Source organism: Metopolophium dirhodum, chromosome 1, assembly GCF_019925205.1.
Source record: "Metopolophium dirhodum isolate CAU chromosome 1, ASM1992520v1, whole genome shotgun sequence".
Classification (NCBI taxonomy): Eukaryota; Metazoa; Arthropoda; class Insecta; order Hemiptera; family Aphididae; genus Metopolophium; species Metopolophium dirhodum.
The window spans coordinates 74,785,776-74,811,848 of NC_083560.1; the positions used below are offsets into that span (position 1 = coordinate 74,785,776).

The 26,073-nt window shown below is 28.1% G+C and overlaps 1 protein-coding gene across 1 annotated transcript; it reads left to right on the forward strand.

Moving 5' to 3' along the window:
- The first annotated feature begins 19,583 nt into the window (after positions 1 to 19,583).
- Positions 19,584 to 26,003, forward strand: LOC132934856 (putative surface protein SACOL0050). Its single transcript, XM_061001240.1, has 2 exons — positions 19,584 to 19,774; positions 24,862 to 26,003. The coding sequence occupies exons 1-2, from the start codon at positions 19,688 to 19,690 to the stop codon at positions 25,699 to 25,701; spliced, it is 927 nt and encodes a 308-aa protein (XP_060857223.1). The 5' UTR covers positions 19,584 to 19,687; the 3' UTR covers positions 25,702 to 26,003.
- Positions 26,004 to 26,073: the final 70 nt, after the last annotated feature.

Sequence of the window (26,073 nt, forward strand, 5' to 3'; positions counted from 1 at the left end):
GCATATTATTTTGTGCCCCACCACCACAGAACTCATAAGTTAACATAACCTAACCGACCGTGATACCTTAAAAATCTGCTCTTATAATACGGGTACGAAAATTGCTAAATTACAAGTTTTAATGAATTAGTATAGTTAAATGATAAAATGGGAGTGATGTTGCTTCTGTGAATCACCCAGCAGTAAACAAATAATAATATAAACTTGGTATTACTAAAAGTTACAACAAATCATATTGACACTATCTGAGGTACCTACATAGCCACATAGGTAACCAAAGTTATCAAAATAATGGGCATAGCTGTTTTCGACCAAAAACGTACCCTTCCCTTTTCGGCCGATTCACTTTTCGACCAAAACAAAAAGTTTTGTAATATGATATGTAAAATAAATAAAATAATTGGTATATAATTTTTGTAAAATTGTGGCAATTATAATTTTAAAAATTATTTAAAGTATAAGTTACATAAAATGTTGTAAAATAAAATATTGTAAAATAAAATATAAGAATACCTATATATATTATTAACATTAGTTTTGTGTTAATATGTCACACTGTGCATAATATTTTATAAAAAGAATAACATAATAATATACAATTTTTGTCAATAATTATTAAGTCTAATAGTAATGTGTATAATATAATATTAAGAAAGATAGTGACTCTCTACAATACGTATAACGATCAGTCTTGCAGGTACATACTACATATTATACTGATATAACTATATATTATGGTAGTAACAATCACAGTCGACGATCACCGATCGTATATAATAAATCGTAATAATCGTTATAAAAAAAAAAATGTTAATATATGGGTATTCTATTTTACAAAAATTATATATCAATTATTTATTCTACATATCATATTACAAAACTTTTTGTTTTGGTCGAAAAGTGAATCGGCCGAAAAGGGAAGGGTACGATTTTGGTCGAAAAGGGAATCGACGTTTTTTAAATTTGGTCGAAAAGTGAATCGGCTGAAAAGGGAAGGGTACGTTTTTGGTCGAAAACGGTCTCGCCCAAAATAATGATCCGTTTAAAAATGCAGTGCAGTAAAAAAAGAAGTTCTTATATTCATGACAAAAGAAGATTGTACCACACAAAAGAAACCCAAACTAGCCTTCAAAAGATTGAAATTGTAATAAATTCATAATATAATCAGAAGATAAAAAGGGGTGACGTTTTCTCGGCGTGTCATCCTGCAGTATATAAACACATACCTACCTATATATAATAACAGGTAGGTATTAAACTATGCGAGTTGCAGCGAATCACATAATATCAACGATGTCGGCAGGAGGGGTTAATTTTCCGGATGTAGACGTCGCTGTCTGCCCTGCGGGGGAGGTGCAGTCGTTTCGCGGTCGGTTGGCCAGCAGCTCTGACGCCTCTGCAGCAGTAGTCCTCTGAGCGTTTGTAATATAATCGTTCGATGGATTTCCACCGCGGGAAACCGTCCGGAACAACCACTAATAATGACACTCCGCCTGCGCCGCTCCATCGAATGTGCAGAGTACAAGTGTAGGTGGTAGGTATATATATATAGTGGTGGTGGTGGATACGACGTATATATATAGACGCATAAAATGTGCGTGTTTGGTGGTGAGATTGATCGATGTTAATTGAAGGAAATATCGCCACGCTCGTTCAACACACTCGTACCTATATATATATTATTATGTGTATTCGTTTGCGTCCGTGTGTTGTCAGGATACGCGAGGTGCACGTGTGTGCGCGTCTAAGTATATGGCTCGAGTGTAATATAAAAGGACGAAGGAAGTGGCGTATTTCGGCGGACGGACGGCTCGCAACACCGGAAATGTTGTTCTGCAGCTCACGTGTCCGTTTTCCCACGCACAACGAAATGGGGCCCACACACACTACCACACTTGTACACTGCACTAGTACACGAGAGCTTTCGGTTTACTATATTATGTACTTTTGGGACCATTATACGGTCGACCAACGCGTAGGTACATGACGTATGTATATACATCGGTGAAGGTATGTGTGTGAGTGAACTTTTTATGTGTGTGTGTGAACTTTTTAAGTGTGTGCGAGCGAGTGGCCGAGTAGCGTCCTTTTTCGCCGTCGTTTTACCTTTCGACGGCGGCGGTCCCGCGTGTCCATATCTCATCCCGCAGACATTAACGTCCATTGGTACTTATTCCTCCCTCGCCGCCGCCGATTCGGTGAAAGGATCTCCGCTCTCAAAGGATGTTTATTATATATTATACACGGCGTTTTCGTTCAGGTAGGTATATCGTACGCAGTTTTTATTTATTTTATTTTTTTTTACCATTCTCGCAGTCTGGCTGCCACTCGTCTGTCCACAAGGATCTACAACTCCTCGTGGTCTGAACCGTACCCGTACCCATAGCGAGAACATAATAATATTGCGATTTTTCCGTGGTACCTAAATACAGGACCTAAATATTCCTACACTATTGCCTCTTGTTGCTATAACACAGACTTGAGTTTGTTATTCTCCGTATAGGTACTAACTGGTTCACTGGACGTTCCCCAAATCATCGGACCCACATCATTCTATCATTTTTCTCGAAATCAATCCCAATAATTCTATGAATCAAGTCATAAGACTTCTTGCGAGCACAATCATATGGTGATGGTGCTTTTTTAAATATTTTTTTTACGTTGGCTATGATTTTATGAACAGTACCAAACTGATTTTGTACTTCCTCCGAAACTCTATGGAGGCCATGAGCAGCACACGTACCATTTTACTATTTTAGAGTAGAATGCGTTCAAATAGATTTCCCACACTTTATCATATACGGTACTATTTATTTGTAAGTTATTTAATTTACAATATTCAATTAATGAAAACTTATTTATGTTTGTTGATTTCTAAAGCGCTTTAACATAAAATGCATTTATACATGTATATTCAAAATCTTTAAATATGCAAAATCATATAAATTTAGTAAAATAGGCAAAAATATGCAACATAAATTGTTGTATTTCAATAGTATGGTTCATAAAACGAATTTGTATCGAATCAGATTTGAAATATGCAGCTTCCTGAGAAAGATGCAAATGCAATAAGTTCCAAGCCCTGCTTATAACTCATAAACTACTCTTCCTAAATTCGATTTTTATGTATCAAAATACTTAGAAAAATATTCTGCTTTGGAATATGAAATTAAAACTCTATATTGTCATTCAAAAAAGTAAAAAACTTAAAATATATAAGGATAAAAATTAATAAAAACGTTGTTTTTTTAACAACTTGGAACTATGTAAAAAAATATTTTCAAAAAAATTAATACTTTTTGAAACAATGAGTGTTTCTTGATAAAATAATTACCCTGTAAAGATATATCATTGAATTCAAATTTAACACCATCCATTATAGTGATTCACAAACACTAAACCCCTATACTGTACAGCAGAGCAGTTTCCACCAGTCTCCTTTTTTTTAAGTACAATTATATTTATTAATAAAATTAAATATAATATAGAATAAATTTCAAATACTAATTTCGATTGTATCATACACGAGCTGGACATTTTCTTTTTTGACCCATTTTTTTACATTTTGGACTTTTAACATGCTCAATTACTTATCCAAAGACTTACCATTTTGATGGTTTATAAAAGCCAGAACTACAATATTATAATTTGGGGTTTAGCCGAATTAATTTGTCGAACCTATATCTTAGAATTTACCAAGACTAAATTCGGTAAGGTCCGAGATTATGACATTTGCAGTCAGTAAATAATTCTAAGTTTTACCGGTATTCGTACTTTTACCCATTACCGATATTTTATATATTTTACAAAGTAGGTACCTAGCTAGGTATATAACTGTAGCAGTGTGATTTATGTACTTAGTGGATTCGTCCAGATTTTTAATCGTCTTACGTGAAAAATGAAAACCATAAAGGCAAACACTAATACAAAATTCTATTTTGAAATCCCATTAAAAAAAAAATAATAAAAATAAAAACAATCAACCAGATCGTACGAAACGGAGGCGAGTCGGCTAAGTCCCGGATGGGGCATTTTGCGTAAAGCACGAACACTTATGAATATATAATTTTCATGTTTCCCTTGTCTCTTTTATCGTAATTAGATTTAAATACTGTACGTTTCGTAAACAAAAGCAAACATCACAAATAGGTTCATTTCATTTTTAACGACGTTTAAGCATTTTTAATTTATCGTTAGTGTATTCTTTTAGAAAAACGTTTTTGACTATCGAAATGTGTCATCTCAAAAAAAAAAACTTCTGGATCTTTTGACGTATACGACTTTATAAAAGGGTTTGTGTACAGAAACCCATCAACCGAGTGTTTACAAAAAAAAAAAACATACGAAAAAATACCCTATGGCCGTAAAAAAACTTAAAGATCCGAATCATCGCTACGCTTAGTATACAGCGGGCTGCTCGTGTCGATAAGAATCTGTAAAAGTTATTTTAAACTCAGCGCCTACCTATCTCTACGACTGGTACACCAAAACATACGTTCCAATCGTTAAATTCTGCATTTTAATAACAGGAAAAAAAAAGAAATGTGGACAATGTGCCATACCCACTCTATAGGTGTACCAACTATACCAAGTAAGTGTAACCTGTACCAAGCGCAGAGCTGTTATTATGATATAATTATTAAATATATATATTTCATTTTTTCGTGCGCCAGACCAGTGTTGTTTATTTGCAACGGTGGTGTAAAAAAGTTCGTTCGGAAATAGATTTATATGAAACGAATTGTATACCTACTAATTTAGTGATGATGGTAACTTCAGGTTTTTCACCATCGCTTTTAAAATATAAAAATATAAAAGTCTGTATTATATTATTATTCATTATAATATTATTCCGCATAATTGTATAGAACCAGACCAAAGGAAAATAGCACAAAAAGCTTATTTGTGCAGATAGTCCATAACCGTGTTTAAGATATTATTATTATTGAATGATTGATAATAAAATACGTAGAATATTGTAATTGATTTCTTGTAATTTACTTGTTGTGTTAAGCCTCAAAAAAATCATGACTCTTCAAAAACGCGTATGGTGAGATGTTTTTTTTTTGTTTAAAAATACAAATTTATTGGAAATTACATAATGTTAATTTTATACTAGTTTTGTTTTACGTGTTGAGTACCACGTCATAGAACTATAGAAGTAACAATGCAACTCTTTCGATATCAATAAATAATAAGTAAAAGTTATATTTGGTGATAATAATATATTGTAATGTATAATATTCTGATTATTTTCATGATATTATATAATAATATGATAACTACCATCATTCGTATAATTTACAATTAATTCGGTGTATTAATACAAAACGTTGTCGTTTTAATAAACACAAATACATAGCTGTTTTATTGTTTTTAAACATGTTAAATAGAATACATTTCTGGCGTGCTATTGTTTATAATTTTGTACGAACGGTGGAAAACCGTAGTAATTATCAATAATTACTATTATAATATTATAGTTCAGACTTGACTACAGAGGAGCAGAGTCTAAGTGCAGTATGAAAAAAATGGACATATATATCAGCATTAATGTGATGAAATAGTACTAAATGTATAAATTAATACACCACTTAAATACGTCTTAAATTTCATAATATATTACATGGTTTGTATTTATTTTTTTCAAAATGACAAAATGTAATGACATATTTTTAAATAAACTGTATCACACGGATTACAATGACATAGATTTAAGATAAAAAAATCTTATCTAGGGAGAATTTGTTATTGATAATGTTAGTGTGGGTACTAGCAGGACACATTGAATATTTTATTTAAAGTATTTCTGATCAAAATATCATAATGACAACAGTATTATAACAATAATGATGATCAACAGAAATTAATTTTATTCATTTAATTTTTCAAGGAATTAAAATAAAAATTAAATTGACCTTGCAAATATTAATAAAATACTATTTATATAAAAAAAAAAATGTCAAATTGCATTTTACTGATATCACTTATTTATAGATAAAAAAAAAATTAAAAATTAAAAAATATGATAATCAAACTCATATCAAAAGCCCGAAGGGGTTTTCGGTTTTCTGATTGGTCAAATCAAATAATACAACGTAGATCAACACATCTACTTTGAATCTGCACGAGTCTTCGATATGACTCAATGGTAATACAATTAAATATGTCCAATATTTTTGTTTACACATTCATATTTATATTAACATGAGAAATTCGTAGATTCGATTTTCACACACTTTTGATAAAGACAAATTACCTGCGTACCAGGATATTTTTTACAAAAATGTGATAGTGTTAAAAAAAAACAGTTATCTGCGTAGATTGTTTTGAGAATATTTAAAAATATCGTAAAAAGTAGATAACGTTTATGGTTACTCTTGGAGGACAAAGCGAAGTGTTTTACAATAATTTCACATACTACTGCCTATATAATATAATTATCAGTTCGCTGTAACATTGAAAAACGTACGAATAATATTCATATAAGACCCGTTACAGGGTTCAAACACACTTTTTATCAATTATTAATCGATGATTGGCTAATTTATATAATTAAGACAAAACAAATATATCAGTGTTGCAGAGCGTTTATGGTGTATAGGTATATCATATACTGTTATCAATCTCTCAAGGCCAAACCAAACAATGATCAATATATTATATATTATATATATCTACATATTATTCAAATTAAATGGAAAAATATATATAGCTCATATTATATACCTGTGTGTATTAAATATTATTTATTAATATGTATAACATATTAAGTGAATTGTAAAGTCGTTCTATGCCAGAGAAAATAGATATAACCTTGTTATAATAATCGATTAACTTTATCTAAATGCAGTAAAACCATAATAAAAGTGATATCCTGGCAATAATAAAAAAAAAATATATTTATCAAGTATCAAATATCAAATATTTTTATTTTTATCAAATAAATTAATTAGATTATCATACAAATTATCTGTTTTAAATAGGATGGTGTAGACTTAAAGATACGCACAAAAAAACTAATAGGCATCTGCATTGATTGATTTTGAAACAATTTTGCCCTAAATAAAAACCAATTTTATGGTTATTTTATGTTTTTTTTATAGACATGAGACAATTATTAAAAAGTTATAATTTATAAATAAAAATATGGTTTACACCAAGGCATGAAATTGAAAATAATTTTTCCCATTTTAATTTCGGTTTCAGTTATCGGAATTTATTTTTTCTGATTTTGTTTTTAGTTTTGAATACTGTTTTTATTTTTGTCGATTTTGTTTTCGGTTTTGATATTGATTTTGGTTTTTAACGGTTTTAACCGGTATTCAAAATCGGTATAAAATATCGGTTTCAAGCCCTGGTTTACACGCAGTACCAGACTGACTAGAGTGATAAGTGTGCGATCCCCGGCTGCTTGAATAAATTTGGGTCGAATTTATAAAAATACCTATGTATTAGTGTTTAGTACGATAATTTTGGAAAAAGAGAAAAATACCAAACAAAGTGTCGAACCAAAAAAAAACTATTTTTGAATTTTATTATCAGCCTAACATATGGGCAAATATTTATTATGTTTACACGTCATAGTTACCTATTTATATAATTCATAGTTATAGTTTTTCGTTAACATTATAGGTACAAATAGGTTTATTAAGTGAAAATTTTATCTATATCACCTCTAAAAATAATTTAAAATCCAATTAACATAATATGGTGTCATTTAATGGGCACAGTATATAATAGTGGGTTCCATTACAGAAAGGTTAAAATTATTTTCATTAGTATAACATTTTTAATTACAAATATTTTTTCATTCAAAAATACGCAACAATACGGTATAAGGTCAGTATATTTATAAAAAAATACTATTATTTAAGGTGTTAAATAATAATCACTAGGGCTGAGGACATCTAGTACTTATAAACCTGAATATATGTATGCACTTTTGTCCTAAAAAAACCAAAAAATATGCACTTAAAATATGCTCTAACAAAATGTATATTAATATAACTTTCGGTACCTACTTAAATTATACAATTATTATGAAAACAAAAATATAAAAAGATAGTTTGATTATTTACTTTATTAAAACTAAAAAAATTTCCATTAACACTACCTGCTGGCTGCTACAAGCGTTGCAGTGTTATCAGACAGATATTCGACTGCTGAAATTAGTTAAGTACTATTTTATTTTTAAACATTCAATTTCCTAAGTGTTTACATAATAATATTATATATTTATATGATCTTAATTTGTCAAATACCAAAATTTTACACTTTTTCAAAATATTATGTTCTTATTTGTTTGAGCTAGCTTTACTAGATCGAAAAATGACAAAATATGTTCTTATTTTTTTGAAATATTCTCAAATATGCATTTATATGCAATAATGAAAAAATATGCAAAAACTAGAAGCCTTCAGCCCTAATAATCACTATTTATTTTTTTTCAAAGATCACATTTTTATTTGTACTTTCAATTTAAAAAACTTAATCACACAAAATACTACTTTGTTCTGTTTAAAATATGCCGCTGCATAGGTACTAATTATAAAATCATTCTATGATTTACAATAAAATTAAATACCGATAAACACATTTTATTTATTTTGTCCATATTATTATCTTATCTATACTGTATACGCTTATTCCGCTTTACCTCTGCGCTGATATAATAATAGTGTTTCGTTGTAAGTAAATTATTTGTAGATTTTTGCTTAAAATACAGTATTTAAATATTTTATAAAAAAAAAATCATAATGCATTTTGGCTTTTGACATTAATTATGATGATAGTAAAATTAAAACAGTAATAACTACGGTCTATAATATTTACTGATCCATTTCCCAGTACAAGGTATGGGAATCATCCTCAGTAATTTTCTTATCGCAGTTCAGACATAATTTTCAGAAGCACCGTTTAATTAAACATTTTTAAATCTCAATATACCTAATTGAATGTGTTCCTAAGTAAGGTATACACATAAACGATTAAACAACTAATTCCAAACCAACTCCGCACATCAAATTATTACATCGATATTTATTCATCAATTTTTTCTTTTTTTTTTTCATTAAAATATTGCAATTATAATATAGGTACTATACTACTATAAGTTATCGTTTTTATTATCTAATAAGTATAAATTCAGTAGGTAATAGCTTTAAATACAACTTACATTAACATTATATTCAGCTGCATTTTTGTGACTATTATTAATATAGTGTTGAGAAAAGTGTGTTAGAAATTATCTTAAAACTATTTACACATAATATTATAATATGCCTATTAAGTATTAAAAGTTACGTGATCCAATTGATAAGTTAAACTAATTTTTTGTCTTTGATTTAAAAAAGGGCAAGTGGATACCACTTTGCTGCAGTAGATTATTTTGGTGTCATGTGAGTATCGATGACGTGTTAAAATTTAATATCAATGATATAACATCATTGTATACGAAAAACAATTTTGAGCGAAAACGGCCGGTCAACTACTGTCAAAACGATATTTTTAAATTACTAAAAAATAAGTAAAATCTTTATCCCTAAATATTTAATTTCGTAAAAATTTAAACTAAAAATATATATAAAAACCCATGTTTATATATATTTTAGATTTCTTGGTTACAATATAACCTACTTATGAGAATCCTTGTTTTAAATTTTCAAATCTTGGCTTTACAAATTAAACATTTTATACATATTTTCTAATTTTTAACTACAAAAAAAATTTGCGAATTTTCAAGAATTGGTTGAGTTTTATTAAAGTTTGAACTTTGCTTATAAAAATATCTTGTATTCAATTTCCAAGTTTTTTGATCCAACTAAAAACTTTTTATCGAAAATTGAAAATTGAAATGTCTATTAATAGCTCAAAAATAGTAAAAATATTATTTTAATTTTACTGTATACCTATGTAAAATTATAATATAAACATTCAGTGAAAATGTCTAGTGTCTATACGAAATTTCTATTGAATTACACCTAACGATAAAATCAACTTTGTTAGTAGGTAACTGGTTTTGCGTAAAAATTCACATTTTAAATATTATAAATTTATAATGTAAATTTTTTTTTGTTTTTTCTGACACTTTTTAAAACTACTTGGAGTTCACCAACTAGATTCACTTACCAAATTTCGGAACCATGAGTACGTTATACTTGGGCCTTGGCTGAAGCACACACATATATATTAAACTATAATATTGTATTGCGTTAATAAATGTTTATAAACAGATGTATACCTACATGTTTGCAATTAACATGTGCAATTATTTCTTGACAAACCTATTTAGTATACCTACCTTCAGTTTTTTTGTTTTTATGAAATATTAATCAAAATTTAATTTTTGATTTTGTGTACCTATATGGAATAATGATACATACACTCGAATGTTTCTAAATAACATAAAAGTAATAATCGGTTTCACAATTCACTAGTATATTATAAAATAATGCTTTTCAACACTTAGATATCAGCAAAAAATATAACTAAGAAAAAATTTTACTTTTAGTGACACGAAGTGAACATCGATTCCACTAGTTCAGGTAGTTTTTATTTTTAAAGCAACATATTATAGTTTCCAGGCCAGGGATGTAGATGAATAATATTTCTGAAGTTAAATTACTGAAATTACTGTAGATTATTGTTAATTGTAAATAGATAATTCAGATTTTTTTTTAAACTATATAAATATTTCATTGGGGAGGGGAGGGGGGCTTTAAAAATACGACCTTGAATGTATTATACTGTTTTTTTTTCCGGTTCATTAATACGGTATAGCGCCGGTTAATAGCTAAGCTGCCGCTGCGGATGAAGTCTAGTCACACCTATGAAAATAATCACTAAATTAGATAAAATTAACACGATGTAAACTAAATGTAATAATTATAATAATATTAGTTTAGAAAATAATATATTATACTAATCAACAAAATAATAAATCAGGTACCTACTGATTGTTTAAAAATTATAAAATCTAAATTTAATAATCAATATAATATTTTTGTATTAAATTGCAATTTATAATTTATTTTGGGAAGTTTATCTTTCGACTAGTATCCAATTTTTTGTTGTTATAAAAATAGTAACTCAACCTGAAAACATCAAATTATACTTAAACTTAAAATTGTAAAACTTAAAATTGGTAAAATCGATGGTACGCTGCCCTGCGTGGCAAAATCAGTGTACCTTATGGCTGTTACTGTTTTTTTCTGAGTATTTTATACATTAAAATTAAATTATGGATGAGTAGCTTATGATCTATAACTGGCCTATAAGTATTTAAAGTATTGGTGAGCGGAGTGGAGTGGTTACCCGGGAAATTGTTGGTCCACTACTCCGCTCGTCTAAAAATGCTTACAACTCATAAGCTACTCATCCTACATCCGATTTTTTTTTTATTTCAAAATACTAAGAAAAAAAATTCTGCTTTGGAATATTAAACTAAAACTTTATTTCAGAATTCAAACAAGTAAACAACTTTTAAAAAATATTAAAAGTATAATATGTATTTAAAAATGTATAGTTTTAGAACGACTAGCAACCGTGCAAAAATTTTTTTACAAAAACGTTAATTCTTTTTGAAAAACTGAGTTTCTTACGTAAAATGGATCACCGCTGGTATTGATCTACAATAGATTGACCACGCGTTTTGTATTATACGGTATTGTAGGCAGAGGCAAACACGTTTTGGACGTAATAATTTAACTAAAAAATGACCACGTGCTTTATACTACGCCACTACGGTCTTGTAGACAGATGGACGTTATAATTGTAGGTACTAAAAAATACATTTGTCGATGAATATTATGATATTGAAAATGGAACGATGAATGCATGATGCCCTGGTACTCACGTGTGGTTTTATGGTCGGTGGCTTGCTCGACTTTTGACCTTAACAATATGTCGAACCGATCATCCTTTTCCTATCTTTACGCATTATTGTTAATCACTAAAGATTTTTATTTTTTCTCTACGTTTCAACCATTCCGACTGGCGGTTTATACAGTGAACCTTTTTATAGTATTGTATTATTTTCTTTACACTCGTACAAATAAGTCACATATTATGCGCGAATACGTCTTACAACATAATATTGGTTCCGATAAATAATTTATTAATATTAGTAGGTGTTCCAGGCTCCAGCTTAAATCAGAGCTTTTAAATGTATAATATGTATTAAGGGTTTTCATGTTTCAACAATGATTTTCAAATCTGTAAAATAACAATTATTTATTAACATGAATATGTTTTTGGGCTGGGTACAGATATTTTCTAAACGATTTTGGGTAACGCTATTTTTATCACCGTAGAAACGAATAAAATGTAAAAATTACCTATTTCCCACTGGGAATGTATACAATTAATGGTTACTTATTTATTTAGCGTAGATAATTTGAGCTGTTGAGATGCAATAGAATGTATTAAGGATAATTAATGTTTATATCGATGGAAAAACATTGGAAATAATAATAAAAAGCCTATGGGTTTTTAAAAAAAATCTTACAGATACTATAATAATAGCTATGAATAATTAATATATAAATAAAAACTGTGTTTAAGAAGTAAGTAAGCCGCTATCAATATCGTAAAATTTGAAATATTGTTTTTTAATAAATCTATTGAAGTTGTTAATAATTCGATGTATACATGCCTTTAAAAATCTTACAAACAATGTGATGATAGCTATGAATAATAATTAATATAAAGAACAAAAAAATTATGTTTGAGATGTAAGCATGTCACCATCAATATCATACAATTTGAAATAAATTTGCTTGATAAATCTATAACGATTAACGACGATACATACTTTACCTTTAGACATAATATTTTTCAATTTATTACTAAAACGAGTTTCGTGGATGACTATTATAGTGACTACCTAATGATGAAATGATAAAAAGTATTTACAAATGTATTCAGGTAATGTAATCAGGTACCCATATCAATTTTTTTTTTGGTTCTGTAGAGAATTTAAACAAATATCAATTGGATTATATAAATTAATAAATATTATAATAACAAGTGATGTTTACGTCAAACACAAATATTGTTTGTTAATATTTTAATCTCGATTTAGTCGTTCTAAAATACATCAGGCTAGTAAGCATTGAAATTTCGAAACATCAAGTTCAATAAAATAAATGTATAAGTACAATATCAAATTGATATATAAATATAAATAAATAATATAAAGAAACCGATAATATTAATTAATTATAAGCCAAATGATGAACAATGGAAGGTCATATTACAATGCTTGTTCCATAATATGTTAACAGCAGTAATTTTGAAGCATATAAATCATAATTATTTAACGTTAAGGAAAACTGTAAAAAAACAATTTTGTTGCACCCATTGCGATAATACAATAGGTACGAGATAAATAAATAATACATTTTTTTTAATTTAAGAACCTATATTTGAATACCTACCTATAGGTGCATGATAATAATCTAGGTAATAATGAATCTTCACGGCTCAACGTCTTGGACTTTTAAAATAACGAAAACTTTAGTAAATAAATCATTTAAATATTATGATTATCTCTGTTCATAATATCTACGTGCGTCAATAGAACGCTTGATTATTATCGACTCAATGAATTGGTCTTGCAAAACATATTGTTAACAGGGAAATATGGAAACAAAGACGATGTATGTTGGTCCGCTATTATCAAATTTTGTTTTTAATAATGGTAACTTAAGTGCGCCTTTAATTTCATTACTTGAAACCAAATACATTTGTGATTAATGTAAAAATATAAAAATTTAACGAATAGTTTCTATAAATAAAAATGTAAAGTTAATAAGAAGTATAACAGTAGAACACCTCTAATTGAATCATGTTATACACTTCTTGTTTATTTGACAAATATTTCCATATTTAATTTTTATACAAACATATTTTAAGAAAAGTATATTCTACTTCAGGTTATGAAATCAACTAATATAAATTGACATTTAATATTCAAAAATTCAAATATCCCCCCCCCCCCCCCATTGCGAGAACGCCGATGCAAGAATTATAGTTTTTTCATCAACCGTTATAAATGTGATAAAATATGGTTAAATATGCTTGCAATATAGGTAAAATAGTATACTTAGGTAATATACTTTAAACTAAAAATATTAAAGATTTCGAAAATGTCAAATGCCTTATACAAATATCTTAAAGTTAGTCTAAATATTTTGAAATGGGTATTTTCATTAGGTATAGTCGTATAGAAAATGACAGTTTAAGTAACATTGGAATGTTTAAAGTTTCTACGGTTAATACTTTTCATTTGGATACAACTAAAAAACTGTATCATCAAAAACTACAGACAGACTATTGCGGGCTGACCACGTGGTTTCTGTAAAATAATACAATCACGTATACCCGTACACCATGGCAGCCCGCTCTCTGCTTGACAGCACCTTTAGGTATAAATATTGAAAATTTTAACTACAAAATAATTTACTAATTGCCCTAATGTTAACTACATTTTTCAAAATTCAAACTTTAAATGCTTGTATTGAACTTTCAAGCTTTTCGTCCGAGCCAAAATTGTTTTATCGACATTTGTAGAAAAAAATAACTAAATTAATAGACAATTTCAAATAACTCAAATAGTTAAAACATTCTGGAAATTATTTGTATGACAAAATAAATATTTAGTGAAAATCAAAATTTTCGAGAATCAATGGTTTTGAATTAAGTACAACAAAATATGAAAATACATTTTGTCAAAAATGACATTTGACCACTCAAAACATCTCACACTCCCTTCATCTGTATAGATGCCCGATTGGAGCCCAAATTCATGTTGCCCTATTGCGTATTTTCGTCCCAACTATAAGTTCCTGATTGCGTCCAAATATACATATTGGTTCACAAAATAACGTATCAACGTATAAATAAAATTGGTAAGATTAAATTAAATTTCATAAAAATATAATGTTATTTTATACATCATTGGACAAATATTAACTTTTAAAATATATTAGTCAGTCGTAGAAAATAATTTATAATACAGTCAACTCATATAGTAGTATGATTTTGAGAAATTTAAAAGTGTATTTTTTATGCAACAAATTAACAGTATATACAAATGTCTAATGGTTCAGATGTTCAGCACAATATTCTAAAACTTTTACGATTTTAAATATTTACTTGGATGTGAAATTTAAAATAATAAATTGGATTTTGCATGAAACCTTTATATTGTTGGAATATTTTCGCTGAATATTATTAACTCGTGCGAATGCGTTGAATAATATTTATATAAAAGTAAACGCAATCGGGATATTTTTATTTAGCTTTGATAGCCTCTGATGACATAGTATTTCATACCTATTTGTACAGGCCGCAATCGGGATTTAAAAAGGAAAAACGGTTACTTTGAACCTTTCATCTCCCCCTGAAGTCACCGAACAATAGTGTGCTTCATATATTATGACAGACCTAATGAAAGTGCACTAAATGTAGTGATAATTTTGAAAATGTCCACTGATCGCAAATAGCATTTCTGCGTATACCGTCATGGCGTTATTAGGTTTTGTCAAACAAAATGTATAAATACGTACTGATTTACTCTCCGTTGGTGGACTGTTACGCTTTTTCCTTTGTAGTCTGTCACAATCATGACTATCAGGATATAATTTTGACTGCAACTGACACTCTATTTACCACTTCTTATTTTTTATTCAAACTTCGTATACGTACACAATTAAAACTTTCAATCAGGGACTGGAACCGAACCTTAGAACCGGTTCTGGAACCGGAACCTTCAAAATATTAAGAACCAGGACCAAAACCGAAACCTTTATTTTAATAAATAAAACACCGGACCCGAATCGGAATTTTTAAACTAAATAAGTTATTTTAGGTTCAAAAATAAAATATTTTTATTTATCATAATTTAATGGTTTTGTGTATAAACTATGTATCATGATCATATGAGTTTTATAATATTTCTCATACTATTAATTAAACCCACTTTCCGGATAGGTATTTAAAATTATTATACTTTCCGGTAACTAAATTATCAGGAGCCGATATCGAAATTATTTGGTACCGATACCTTTATTTTTTTTTTAAGTATAAAAATATATTAATTTTAAGTTGGCTGTGTTTGCTTAAATTGCTTATATTATAGGTACTGTATTATGTTCAATAAAATTATAAAATTGATCATCAATGAGAATATTTAGTGTTTATTTGATATTTATGTTTCTCGTGATATTCACAGCACGGCACTTAGCTGAATTTGATTAAAAAAAGGGCACCTCGGGAAAAAGAGTTGGAAACCGCTGTACTAATGTAATATTTTGATAGTCTCTGATACTATACATATGTACATTTATATTTAGTCTTTTTAAACATTTTCATAAGGTAAACGCTGTATTAAACATAATATGTTCTCAATAATATCGTTTGAATTTTATAATATATTTAATAGTTATATATTTTATATTTACTTATTCAACTGTTTAAAATCATGGTTAATGTGTACTTATCAGTTAAACCTAAATGTTATCGCTAATGAAACAAATTAGATCTAAATCATATACATTAATTAATATGGTCACGAACAATATTTCGGGAATATATCAGATAAGTCAAACGACACAAAAATATGAATAAAATCATTTAACCAATTTACTAATTTTATCGGTAATTTTTCAAAAAAATGTTCACTATTAAATTCCACATATTTTATAGTCTAAGAAAGACTTATTACAACTTAATACAATAAGCTAAAAGATTATAACAATGTTTTGAAACATTTAAAAAAATGCAAAAAAAAAATGTACGTGTAACTTACTAACTTAGTTTACTTTACTAGCTTTACTCGAAACAATATTCCAAGTAAATAACTGGCTCAGCATTGGGTGAGCCAACTCGTGTCTACAGAAAAACCTATCAGAAAAACATGAAAAAAATGAATATTGTTCGTATCAGTGAATAGTGGTACAGTGTACAGTGTACAATAGTTTACCATGTAATTGATTGTATTAAACTTGAATTCAATGCAGGGCTTGAAACCGTTGTTAATTTAATCGGTTAAGAGATAACCGCTTCCAAAAAGTGTCGGTTACCGGTAACCGATTGAATACCGGTTTTCTAAAAAAAAAATTATATTACACCTTTGTACCCGTATACTTCATACAATATTCGTGCTTTTATAGGAATCAAGCTATTTTTAGATTTCTTAGTACAATATACGATGTGGGAGACCGGGACTATCGACTATCGATACCGTCATTACTCATTACCAACCAACGATATTTTATGTTATAGGTAGGTAGGAAATAGAAATGTAGAATACCAATTATTTGAATTATTATTACAAGAATTGAGACTAGGAGAAAAAACGAAGATATAATAGTATGATTTAAGAATAGTTTTAAGAAGTTATTATTTATTATACCATTAGTAGCTACGAGCGTATAATAATTGATGTAGCTAAAATAAATTAAACATAATATTATTATAGTTCATACGTAACAGTAGTCAGTATTTATAAATACCGGTAATCGATTCTTAACCGGTTAAAACATATCGGTAAAAACCGGTAACCGGTTTCAAGCCCTGATTCAATGATATAATATAATTTATTGTATACGAAAAACGATTCTGAGCAAAGACGGTTTGTCAGTCTGGATATTTTATATTGTTATTATATATTATAACCTGTAAGTAGGTATAGGTTTCAATAATACAGTTATATTATATAGCCTCGCGGTACAAAGACACATTTTTAAATTCATCATAATATTTTATCCGTTTCTACGGTGATAAACAAAGAGTTAGAAATTAAAATTCCGTTTTTAGCAGTTTTTTGTAATTTGTCGGTGGTTTTTCCCGTGGCATTAAATAACTATTGAGAAAATCGAAAAATGACTTCTTTCAAGTACCATCTGGATCCAATTTGCTAAAATTTAAGATACTATGTGTATAAATAGAAGCACTCCTTCTGGTAGAAATTTTGAATACAGGATAAAATAAAATAATAAGCACCATTGTAACACCACTATAGCTTCCTCACTTCGTTTAGAATCTAAAATAAATTATTAAGTACATTATAATATTATATTAATTTAATTATTAATTATATAGGTATTATAAGAAGGTAACCACCATCAGTTAGTGTTTTCATATTTTATTAATTGTTTTAAAAATGCCATAATTTAAAATGGGGGGAGGGGGGTATGAAATTGTCATAATTAATTGAAGGCAGTATGAAAAATTATCTAGGTACCTGGTAGGTACATATTGAAATTGAAACAAAAATGTATTCACAATTAATTATAGTTATTATCATCGTGAACCGAGAAAAAACCAAAACTTTAAAACATATATGACTAAAAAAATCTATAATGAAGAGCCAAGATATTTAAAAAAAATATATCATGTCTAGATAATGCAAATAATATAAATGTTTAAAGTGTTTCAATAAATTCTCTTCAATTTATGAATTAAAAAAAATGATAATTTTATCAAAAACCGATGACGCGTAAACCGTTATTTTTGTTAGTTTTTTCCAGTTAAAAAAAGAGTACTACTTAAAAAATGTTTTCTGCTCCAAAAATACGAGTATGTGTTAGATACGTACATAAAATAAATGAATAAAAAGCATTATTGTTGAACCAATATATTTCCTAACTTCATTCAAAATCTAAAACTATATAAAGAATAAAACAATGAACTGAGTGCTGTGTCTTTTTACTTATATTTATCGACCTATATCGGATGATCAAAATATTGATTTGATATTAACTTAGGTCAGTCAATTTTAGAACTTGACACATTTTGTGGCAAATAACATCATAAAATTGCTTTTTAAAGTCAAATAATTCTATTTCATATTTATTGGCCTGAATATCCAGTGGTACGTGTAAATCATGTTCAAGCTAAAAATATTATCGAAATTGATTTGTACACACTTCACTAGTTCAATTAAAATATGTGTTTTAATATGTGCGTTGTTATAGTGATTTTAGTAGGAAAATCCCTGGGAAATTCTTTCAAATTTCTACCAAATAGGGTTTAATAATTGTTTTTTTTTACATGTATTTAGTTTTATTAAGTATATAATCATTAATTTAGAATAAATTCAAACTAAATAGTCATTTATTTCTAAAATAAAATAATAATAATTTTTATTTAAATATTAATAGAATTTAGGTTGCAATAAATATAAAAAACTAAATTTTTAAATTGCATATCACATAATATTATATCATTATCATAAATCGTTAACTATTTAATACCATAATAAAATTTAACAACACATAGATGCCAAGTATAATTGACTCTTAAAGCTCGCTCAAATAAAAAACAATTTAAGTATTAAACTCGATATTATAATTTATAAGTTATTGGGATGGATAATATTAAAGGTTCTCTTCCATTTTATAAAATCTGATTGAATAATCATCGTATAATATTCGATGCGTCATTACTACACGGTTCGTGTGTTCTCCAATGTACGTGGTATTTAAACATGTACTCATACAATTCACTAAACCGGTGGACAGATGTCAACGCGTGTTTATACAATTCATAAAATATTTCAGCAAGGCATAATATTTTTTCATAGTTGGTAAATCACCATGAAATTTTGTTGCGGCACATTGTACAAAACTATACTGCACTCTTAGGTCCGAAGAAAAAAATTTAAAAAACATTCTAAAATATGACTTCATTTATTAGCATTATTTTTATACTGAGTTCTTACGTGTTAATTTTTAATATACCCACGTCGCATGAATACAATAATCAAGTAAGTATCGAATGAGACTAAAGAGCATGTCAGCGAACTAAATGATTCATCTCTCTGATACACGCTCAACACACCAATTTTCGTTTGGTAAAACGAATATTTGGTACAATGTGTACCTGTGTTGATAGCTTATCCTATAATACAGTGAATCAATAGATTATTTTAAAATATAAATTTAATATTTAGTAATATTTATTTTTTTATAAGTTGAATTTTATACGATGATTTAAATTTTATTAACTATCTACGTAAAATATTTGAATTTAAAAATGCTCATAATATATCACGGTAAATACCAAAAAAAGTAAACGCGTAATAACACAAACAATATCCTTAACTTCAAGTTTGATAGGTAAATTATAGGTAAATTCACTCTAATGTTAAAGCTAATAACACAAGATTGGTTCTGCTGAACGGACATTTTTGCAATGTTACGTGTGGTCAGAGAGATGAAACAAATAGTGTACTATCATTATCTTATTAACATTTATAAGCTTATTGTGTTGATTTGGTCAATAATAAATTACGTGTACACAAGACAATTAACTTAACAGAAAACACTTTTACTCTTAAAAAGTATAAACATTTATTTACATAATTGGAAGTCACCACAAATATACTTTTTTTTATCATTATGAATGCTTACTTTTTTAATTAATAAATACATTTTTAATTACATAATCTCAAACAAACTATTTTTAAATTTTAATTTAAAAAAAAATCAAATTTAATAAATGACAAATTAGTTATAGGTAAGTATTAAAAATGTAGATTTACTACTTCCCTCATAGTAATTTTAAATAATTTTAACTTTCAAATTCAATTGTCTACTATGAAATCCTCAAAATAGGTTAAACCCGAAATTAGATGTTCCTGATTTTTGAAAAATAAACATTTTATCGGTTTATTAGTTATTACGTTTTTCTAAAATTTCTATAAATTGTATTGGTCTTAAAATAACAATATTCAGCAGTCAATATCTATATTAGTGGGTACCCAGTACGTTATCGTATCAAATAAATATATACCTGTACGTAATATAATATAAAAATATATATTAAGTGTGACTTTATCACAAATTTCCGATGCGATATATACCATAAAATGAATAACCTTATGCAACAATATATATTATTTGATAACCTATGCACACAGAAAATAACAATCATTTATTATAAACGCTTATCGAAAAAAACGAAAAATATAATAATAATATATTTTTATTTAATATTATGAACCTCAAAGAAAACTCTGAACGAAAACTTTATAAATAACTTTTACTTTTAGTAAAATGAATTTTATTCCTTTTCGCAACACTTCTAGTGTAGTTCTAGATACATACAGATATGTGTTCGTTTTTGTAAAAGTAAACGAAATACAACTCGGAGAATTGTAGCAAAAGTTTTTTATTTTAAGTAATCGGTTCGAAGTTTGCTTATGTGTGCAGTCGGACAGTGCAGTGTTTGAACTTAATCCCGAGTGTACTATATTTTCTCATTTATACGGAGAAAAATCCAAGCATTTAGCCGAAACGAGTATAATATAATATATAAATACTAAATTCTCACGATGAGAAATTATTATGAAAAAATTTAACGATTTCGATAGGTACGTAATCAATTCTGGTTTTTTTGTAAATATAATAAGTATACGGATCACAAATATTATCAAATAATATCTTATAATTTTATATTGCCGTCGGCATTTACCACAATATTCAGTTATAAAAAAGGTAAAACATCAAATAAAGTCAAATAATACAATTTATTTTATGACAATAATAGTTATATCATATGCATCATGTTATGGGTTTCAACTTTAAAATGCATAATGATTAAAAATTGTACGTGGATGAAAAGTTAAAACTATTTTTAATTTATTTTAATTTGATATTAAATACAATATTATGTAGTAATAACTGTAATGTATTAATATTTTATATTATGATTTATTAAATCTCTGCACCACTTTATCTTAAGATATCTCGAAGGATTGCCTGGAATATCATCAGAGCCAGGGGCCAATATTATTATTGGATTTAAATGGTTCAAAAGTCTGGAGTGAAAAGTAACATTTAAAAACAATGACGTAATAGATAAGTTGCATTTTTAACTGTAGCGCTGAATAGACAAGGTCCACTCGACCTAACCTAACCGAGTTTTAGGATTTCTAAAGTTTGACTACAGCTACGGTTTAATAGTTTGATTAGTTATATTATTTTCAATTTTGTTGAACATGATTAGTTACATATTATACCAGGTACCAACTACACGCTTTTCACCGGTTGTACAATTCTTCTGTAATTTCTTCTGTAACTTGTCAGATTTTACAATACACAGCCAAGCCATTAAAATTAAATTTATTAAAGGATTACAATATTATTAGAAAATTTTACAAACATTTTTAACTGTACCTATATTTCCGCCGATGTTGGTAATAATACTCTGATATTGGTTTAAACAAGAAACTGGAACCGGAACCTTTTAAATATTAAGAACCAGAACCGGAACCGAAACCTTTATTTTAATAAATAAAGTACCGGAACCGAACAGGAATTTTTGAATTAAATAGGTTCTTTTAGGTTCAAAAAGAAAATATTTTTATCTATCATAATTTAATGGTTTTGTGTGTAAACTATGATTATATAAGTTTTCTAATATTCTAACTTTAAATGAAACCCGCATTCTGGATAGGCATTTAAAATTATTATACTTTTCGATACCTAAATTATCTGGAACTGACATCGAAATTATCTGGAACCTTAATTTTTTTTATCAAAAAATCATTACCGAACCGGAACAGTTATTTTATTTTAGGAGAACCTGTACCAGAACCAATACTGATAAATTCAAAAGGTTCCAGTCCCTGGTTTAAACAATCACGAATAACATGGACCTACATATTTTAACCTGTCTATGGCCTACTGTTTCAATATTGGACTTAAAAAAATAATACTGATCATTTTAATTAATTTTAAGTTTAATTTAATACACTACTAAAGTTTTATCATATTTTTGTACACACTTTTTGCAATATGGAATAGGTATATATAATTACAATAGACAATTTGGACCGTCAACCATTTTGTATTGATATGAAAACAAAACAAATACATGCGATTTCACAGACTGTGTTGTCCCAACATAATATATGTATATTGGCAACATATTTACAAAACGCATAAAACAAACATAAATAAACCCAATAAATATAGTGTGAAATAGAGCTGATTGACGTGTTTTCTTTTTTTTTAATTACTACCATAGTAGGCGACCGGTGAGGAGGTTTCTGTTTGACGTATATATAGGTGATGTTACATTGTTATCTAAAGGTGGGTTTTCACTATACACGTTTGCCGTGTACACGAAAAATGTTCAGCTATGTCCAACAATACGGTATCGTGGTTAATCGTGTGGTAACTGAACCTAAAACCCTCCTTAATAAAGTAATTACACGGAACACGACTGTGGTAGCGTGGTCACGGTTTAGTAACCGATTGATTTCTTCACAGCCACGTCGGCGCCAACACAACTATAAGAGATAATAACATCGTCCAATATGGCATAAAGTTCAATCTATATTATAATAAAAGAAATTCAATTTTCACCGCACACTGACCCCTAAAAAGGGGGGGGTTCTGTCTGCCAATTCGGCCCTATATAGACGATTTTGATATTGTCATATTTTTAATTGTACGTTATCTCTGGAAAGTGACATATACTCGTCCTGACGTATTTTTTCTAAGCAATTTAATTTATTTTTTGACTGCACAGGAGACCGGCGGGCTTGTCTCTCATGTTCACGTGGTTTTAACTACATTCTAAGTATATGTTTAAATAATTGTTTAATCTTTCCAACCGAAATCATAATAAAATATTATCCAGAATACTCATAAACACCCAAATGCGCGTTCATACCATCATACAATCGGCCCCGAGACGGTAATTTTTTCCCCAGAAATTATTTAATATTCATGCGTGATATTAGATCTTTCCGGTTTTGCGATAAATCGTCGAAGCGCGGAATAACTCCACTACATCCAGAAGCAAATAAATTCACAGCGCTATGCCGAAATGGAAACTTATACCTAAGTCAGCGCTACTGAAATATTCATAAACTCGGATTACATCAAATCTGACCCTTGACATTTCTCTAATACACATATTCTGTATTATTTGGTATAAGTTAATTTTCCAAAGTATCATTTCATTTACATACAATTAGAATATCAGTTAACTATTGAAAAAAAAAATTTTAATTTATTAAACTCAATATTTTACAATATTAGAAAGTTCAAAGTAGTGAGGTCAAATAAATTGACATATTAAAAGTTTGACTAATTAGAGGTAGTACTGATACTTATTTTTATTTTTTTCTGATATCATCATTAGAAACAGTAAAAAACTTTAATTATCAACTTTAAGGGAGGTGTCGTTAAGCAAAATTAATGAAATTGATGCTTTGAAGTGGTCGAAAAAAAATTCCTAATAATTTTCAAAATAATAGGAGAAAATATTAAAAATTCCAAAAAAACGTCAATATTTTATGCAATAACAGTTTTTGACATCATGTTGATCTTGTTTTTAGGTTTGATTAAAAAATATCAAACTTAAATAATCACAAATATTAAAAATCGTAAATTAGAAGAATTTGAAGTTTGAAGTTTGACGAAATTCGTTATAATTACGTATTTTTTTTTATAGTTAAAAATGTATAATAATTTTAATTTTAATACCAAGACTGAAAATTAAAAATTTAATACAATGTTGCTCGTTTTTCTAATTGGAATTTAAAAAAATAGCTTAGCGTAAGTAGGTTATTAAGTAATAATGTTAGTTTCAAATTATAAATATGTAAATAAGATAGAATAAAGCCGATTTGGGTTCGTTTGTTGTGTCGCGTAATCTCGTGAATTATCTCACGCCACTAAAATTGACGGATTGCGTACTTTTTGATTTATTTTCTTCTTATTCCTTTCATCAAACAGTTTAATATCATCCAATACTATAACAAACACATAATTTTTTTTTAATTTAAAAACTATTAAATATGAATTATCTATACTATAATATTTTCTCTATTTTCAGGGATACCATCTATCGACAATAAGTCAAGTACTTACACCTAGTGAACGTTTCACGTATGTATTGTTTGGTACTTTGCCGAGTAGGATTTACTACTCATATGAGAAACGTTGTTACGTGGTAAGAGGACAAGCAGGCTATTACAAAAACGATCTACGAAGAAAAAAAGGAAAACGATATAAAGTCGTTCCTAGGTGGCAGTATTATATGAGTAAATTGTCACCGATGAGTCTAATAAAATCTGGATTTGAATTTCTTTCGGTCGGTAAAGCTTTGCTGTTTGGAGGAGGTTTCAGTGATGGTGACGAAGAGGAAGATCCAGAAAAAGGTGATGCAGATCCTGATGCAGATGGTGGTGCAGATGGTGGTGCAGATGATGATGCAGATGGTGGTGCAGATGATGGTAAAAATAATGACAAAGAGCCAGGTTTATTATCAAAAGGTATGGATATGGGCAAGAGTATGTTATCACCACTGTTAAATTTATTTGGTGGCTCTAAGGATACAAATAATGAAAAAAAAGATGACAGTAATGACAAAAAAGATGACAATAATGACAAAAAAGATGACAATAATGAAAAAAAAGATGACAATAATGACAAAAAAGATGAAAAGGAAGATAACAATAAAGACGATAAGGAAGGTGACAAACCGACAGACTATACGGGAATGGTTACAGATGTATTGACAAGTGACTCTACCAAAGACGCTATAAAAACTGGAATCAGCCTTTTTGTACCTGGAGGACCAGCGATTGTAACTGCAATAGATGCTGCTGAAAAATATAAATCTGCGGGTGACAAAATCGATAAAGTGGAAGATAAAATACCTAAATTGAAATAATAGTCTATCTGGCCATTAAGCTTAATTCAAATACAAATTTTTTTTAAATCATGCGAGAAGATGTTGTTGTTGATTTATAATTAACTAACTTGAATATCATGTTTGCATGTGTTTATAAGTTAGTTTATTATTAGTTATTACACTATACAGTATACAGTTACTAATACTAATGTAAATGGTATGACAATTTAAAAAATTAAAATTAAATTTTGTATTGACAAACAAATATTTGTCTTACTATATTTATAAACCAACAATATTATATATTACTATTCACGATTACTTTGAAATCTTTGTATTTACGATATTAACGTTCATAAATTATAATAATAATATAATTATATTTTCAAATAAAAAAGTAAGTATAGGTAA

Coding starts and splice junctions, on each gene's coding strand:
- LOC132934856 (XM_061001240.1), top strand. CDS start 19,688: ATGACTTCATTTATTAGCATTATTTTTATACTGAGTTCTTACGTGTTA. Junction 19,775..24,861: donor CGCATGAATACAATAATCAA/GTAAGTATCGAA, acceptor CTCTATTTTCAG/GGATACCATCTATCGACAAT.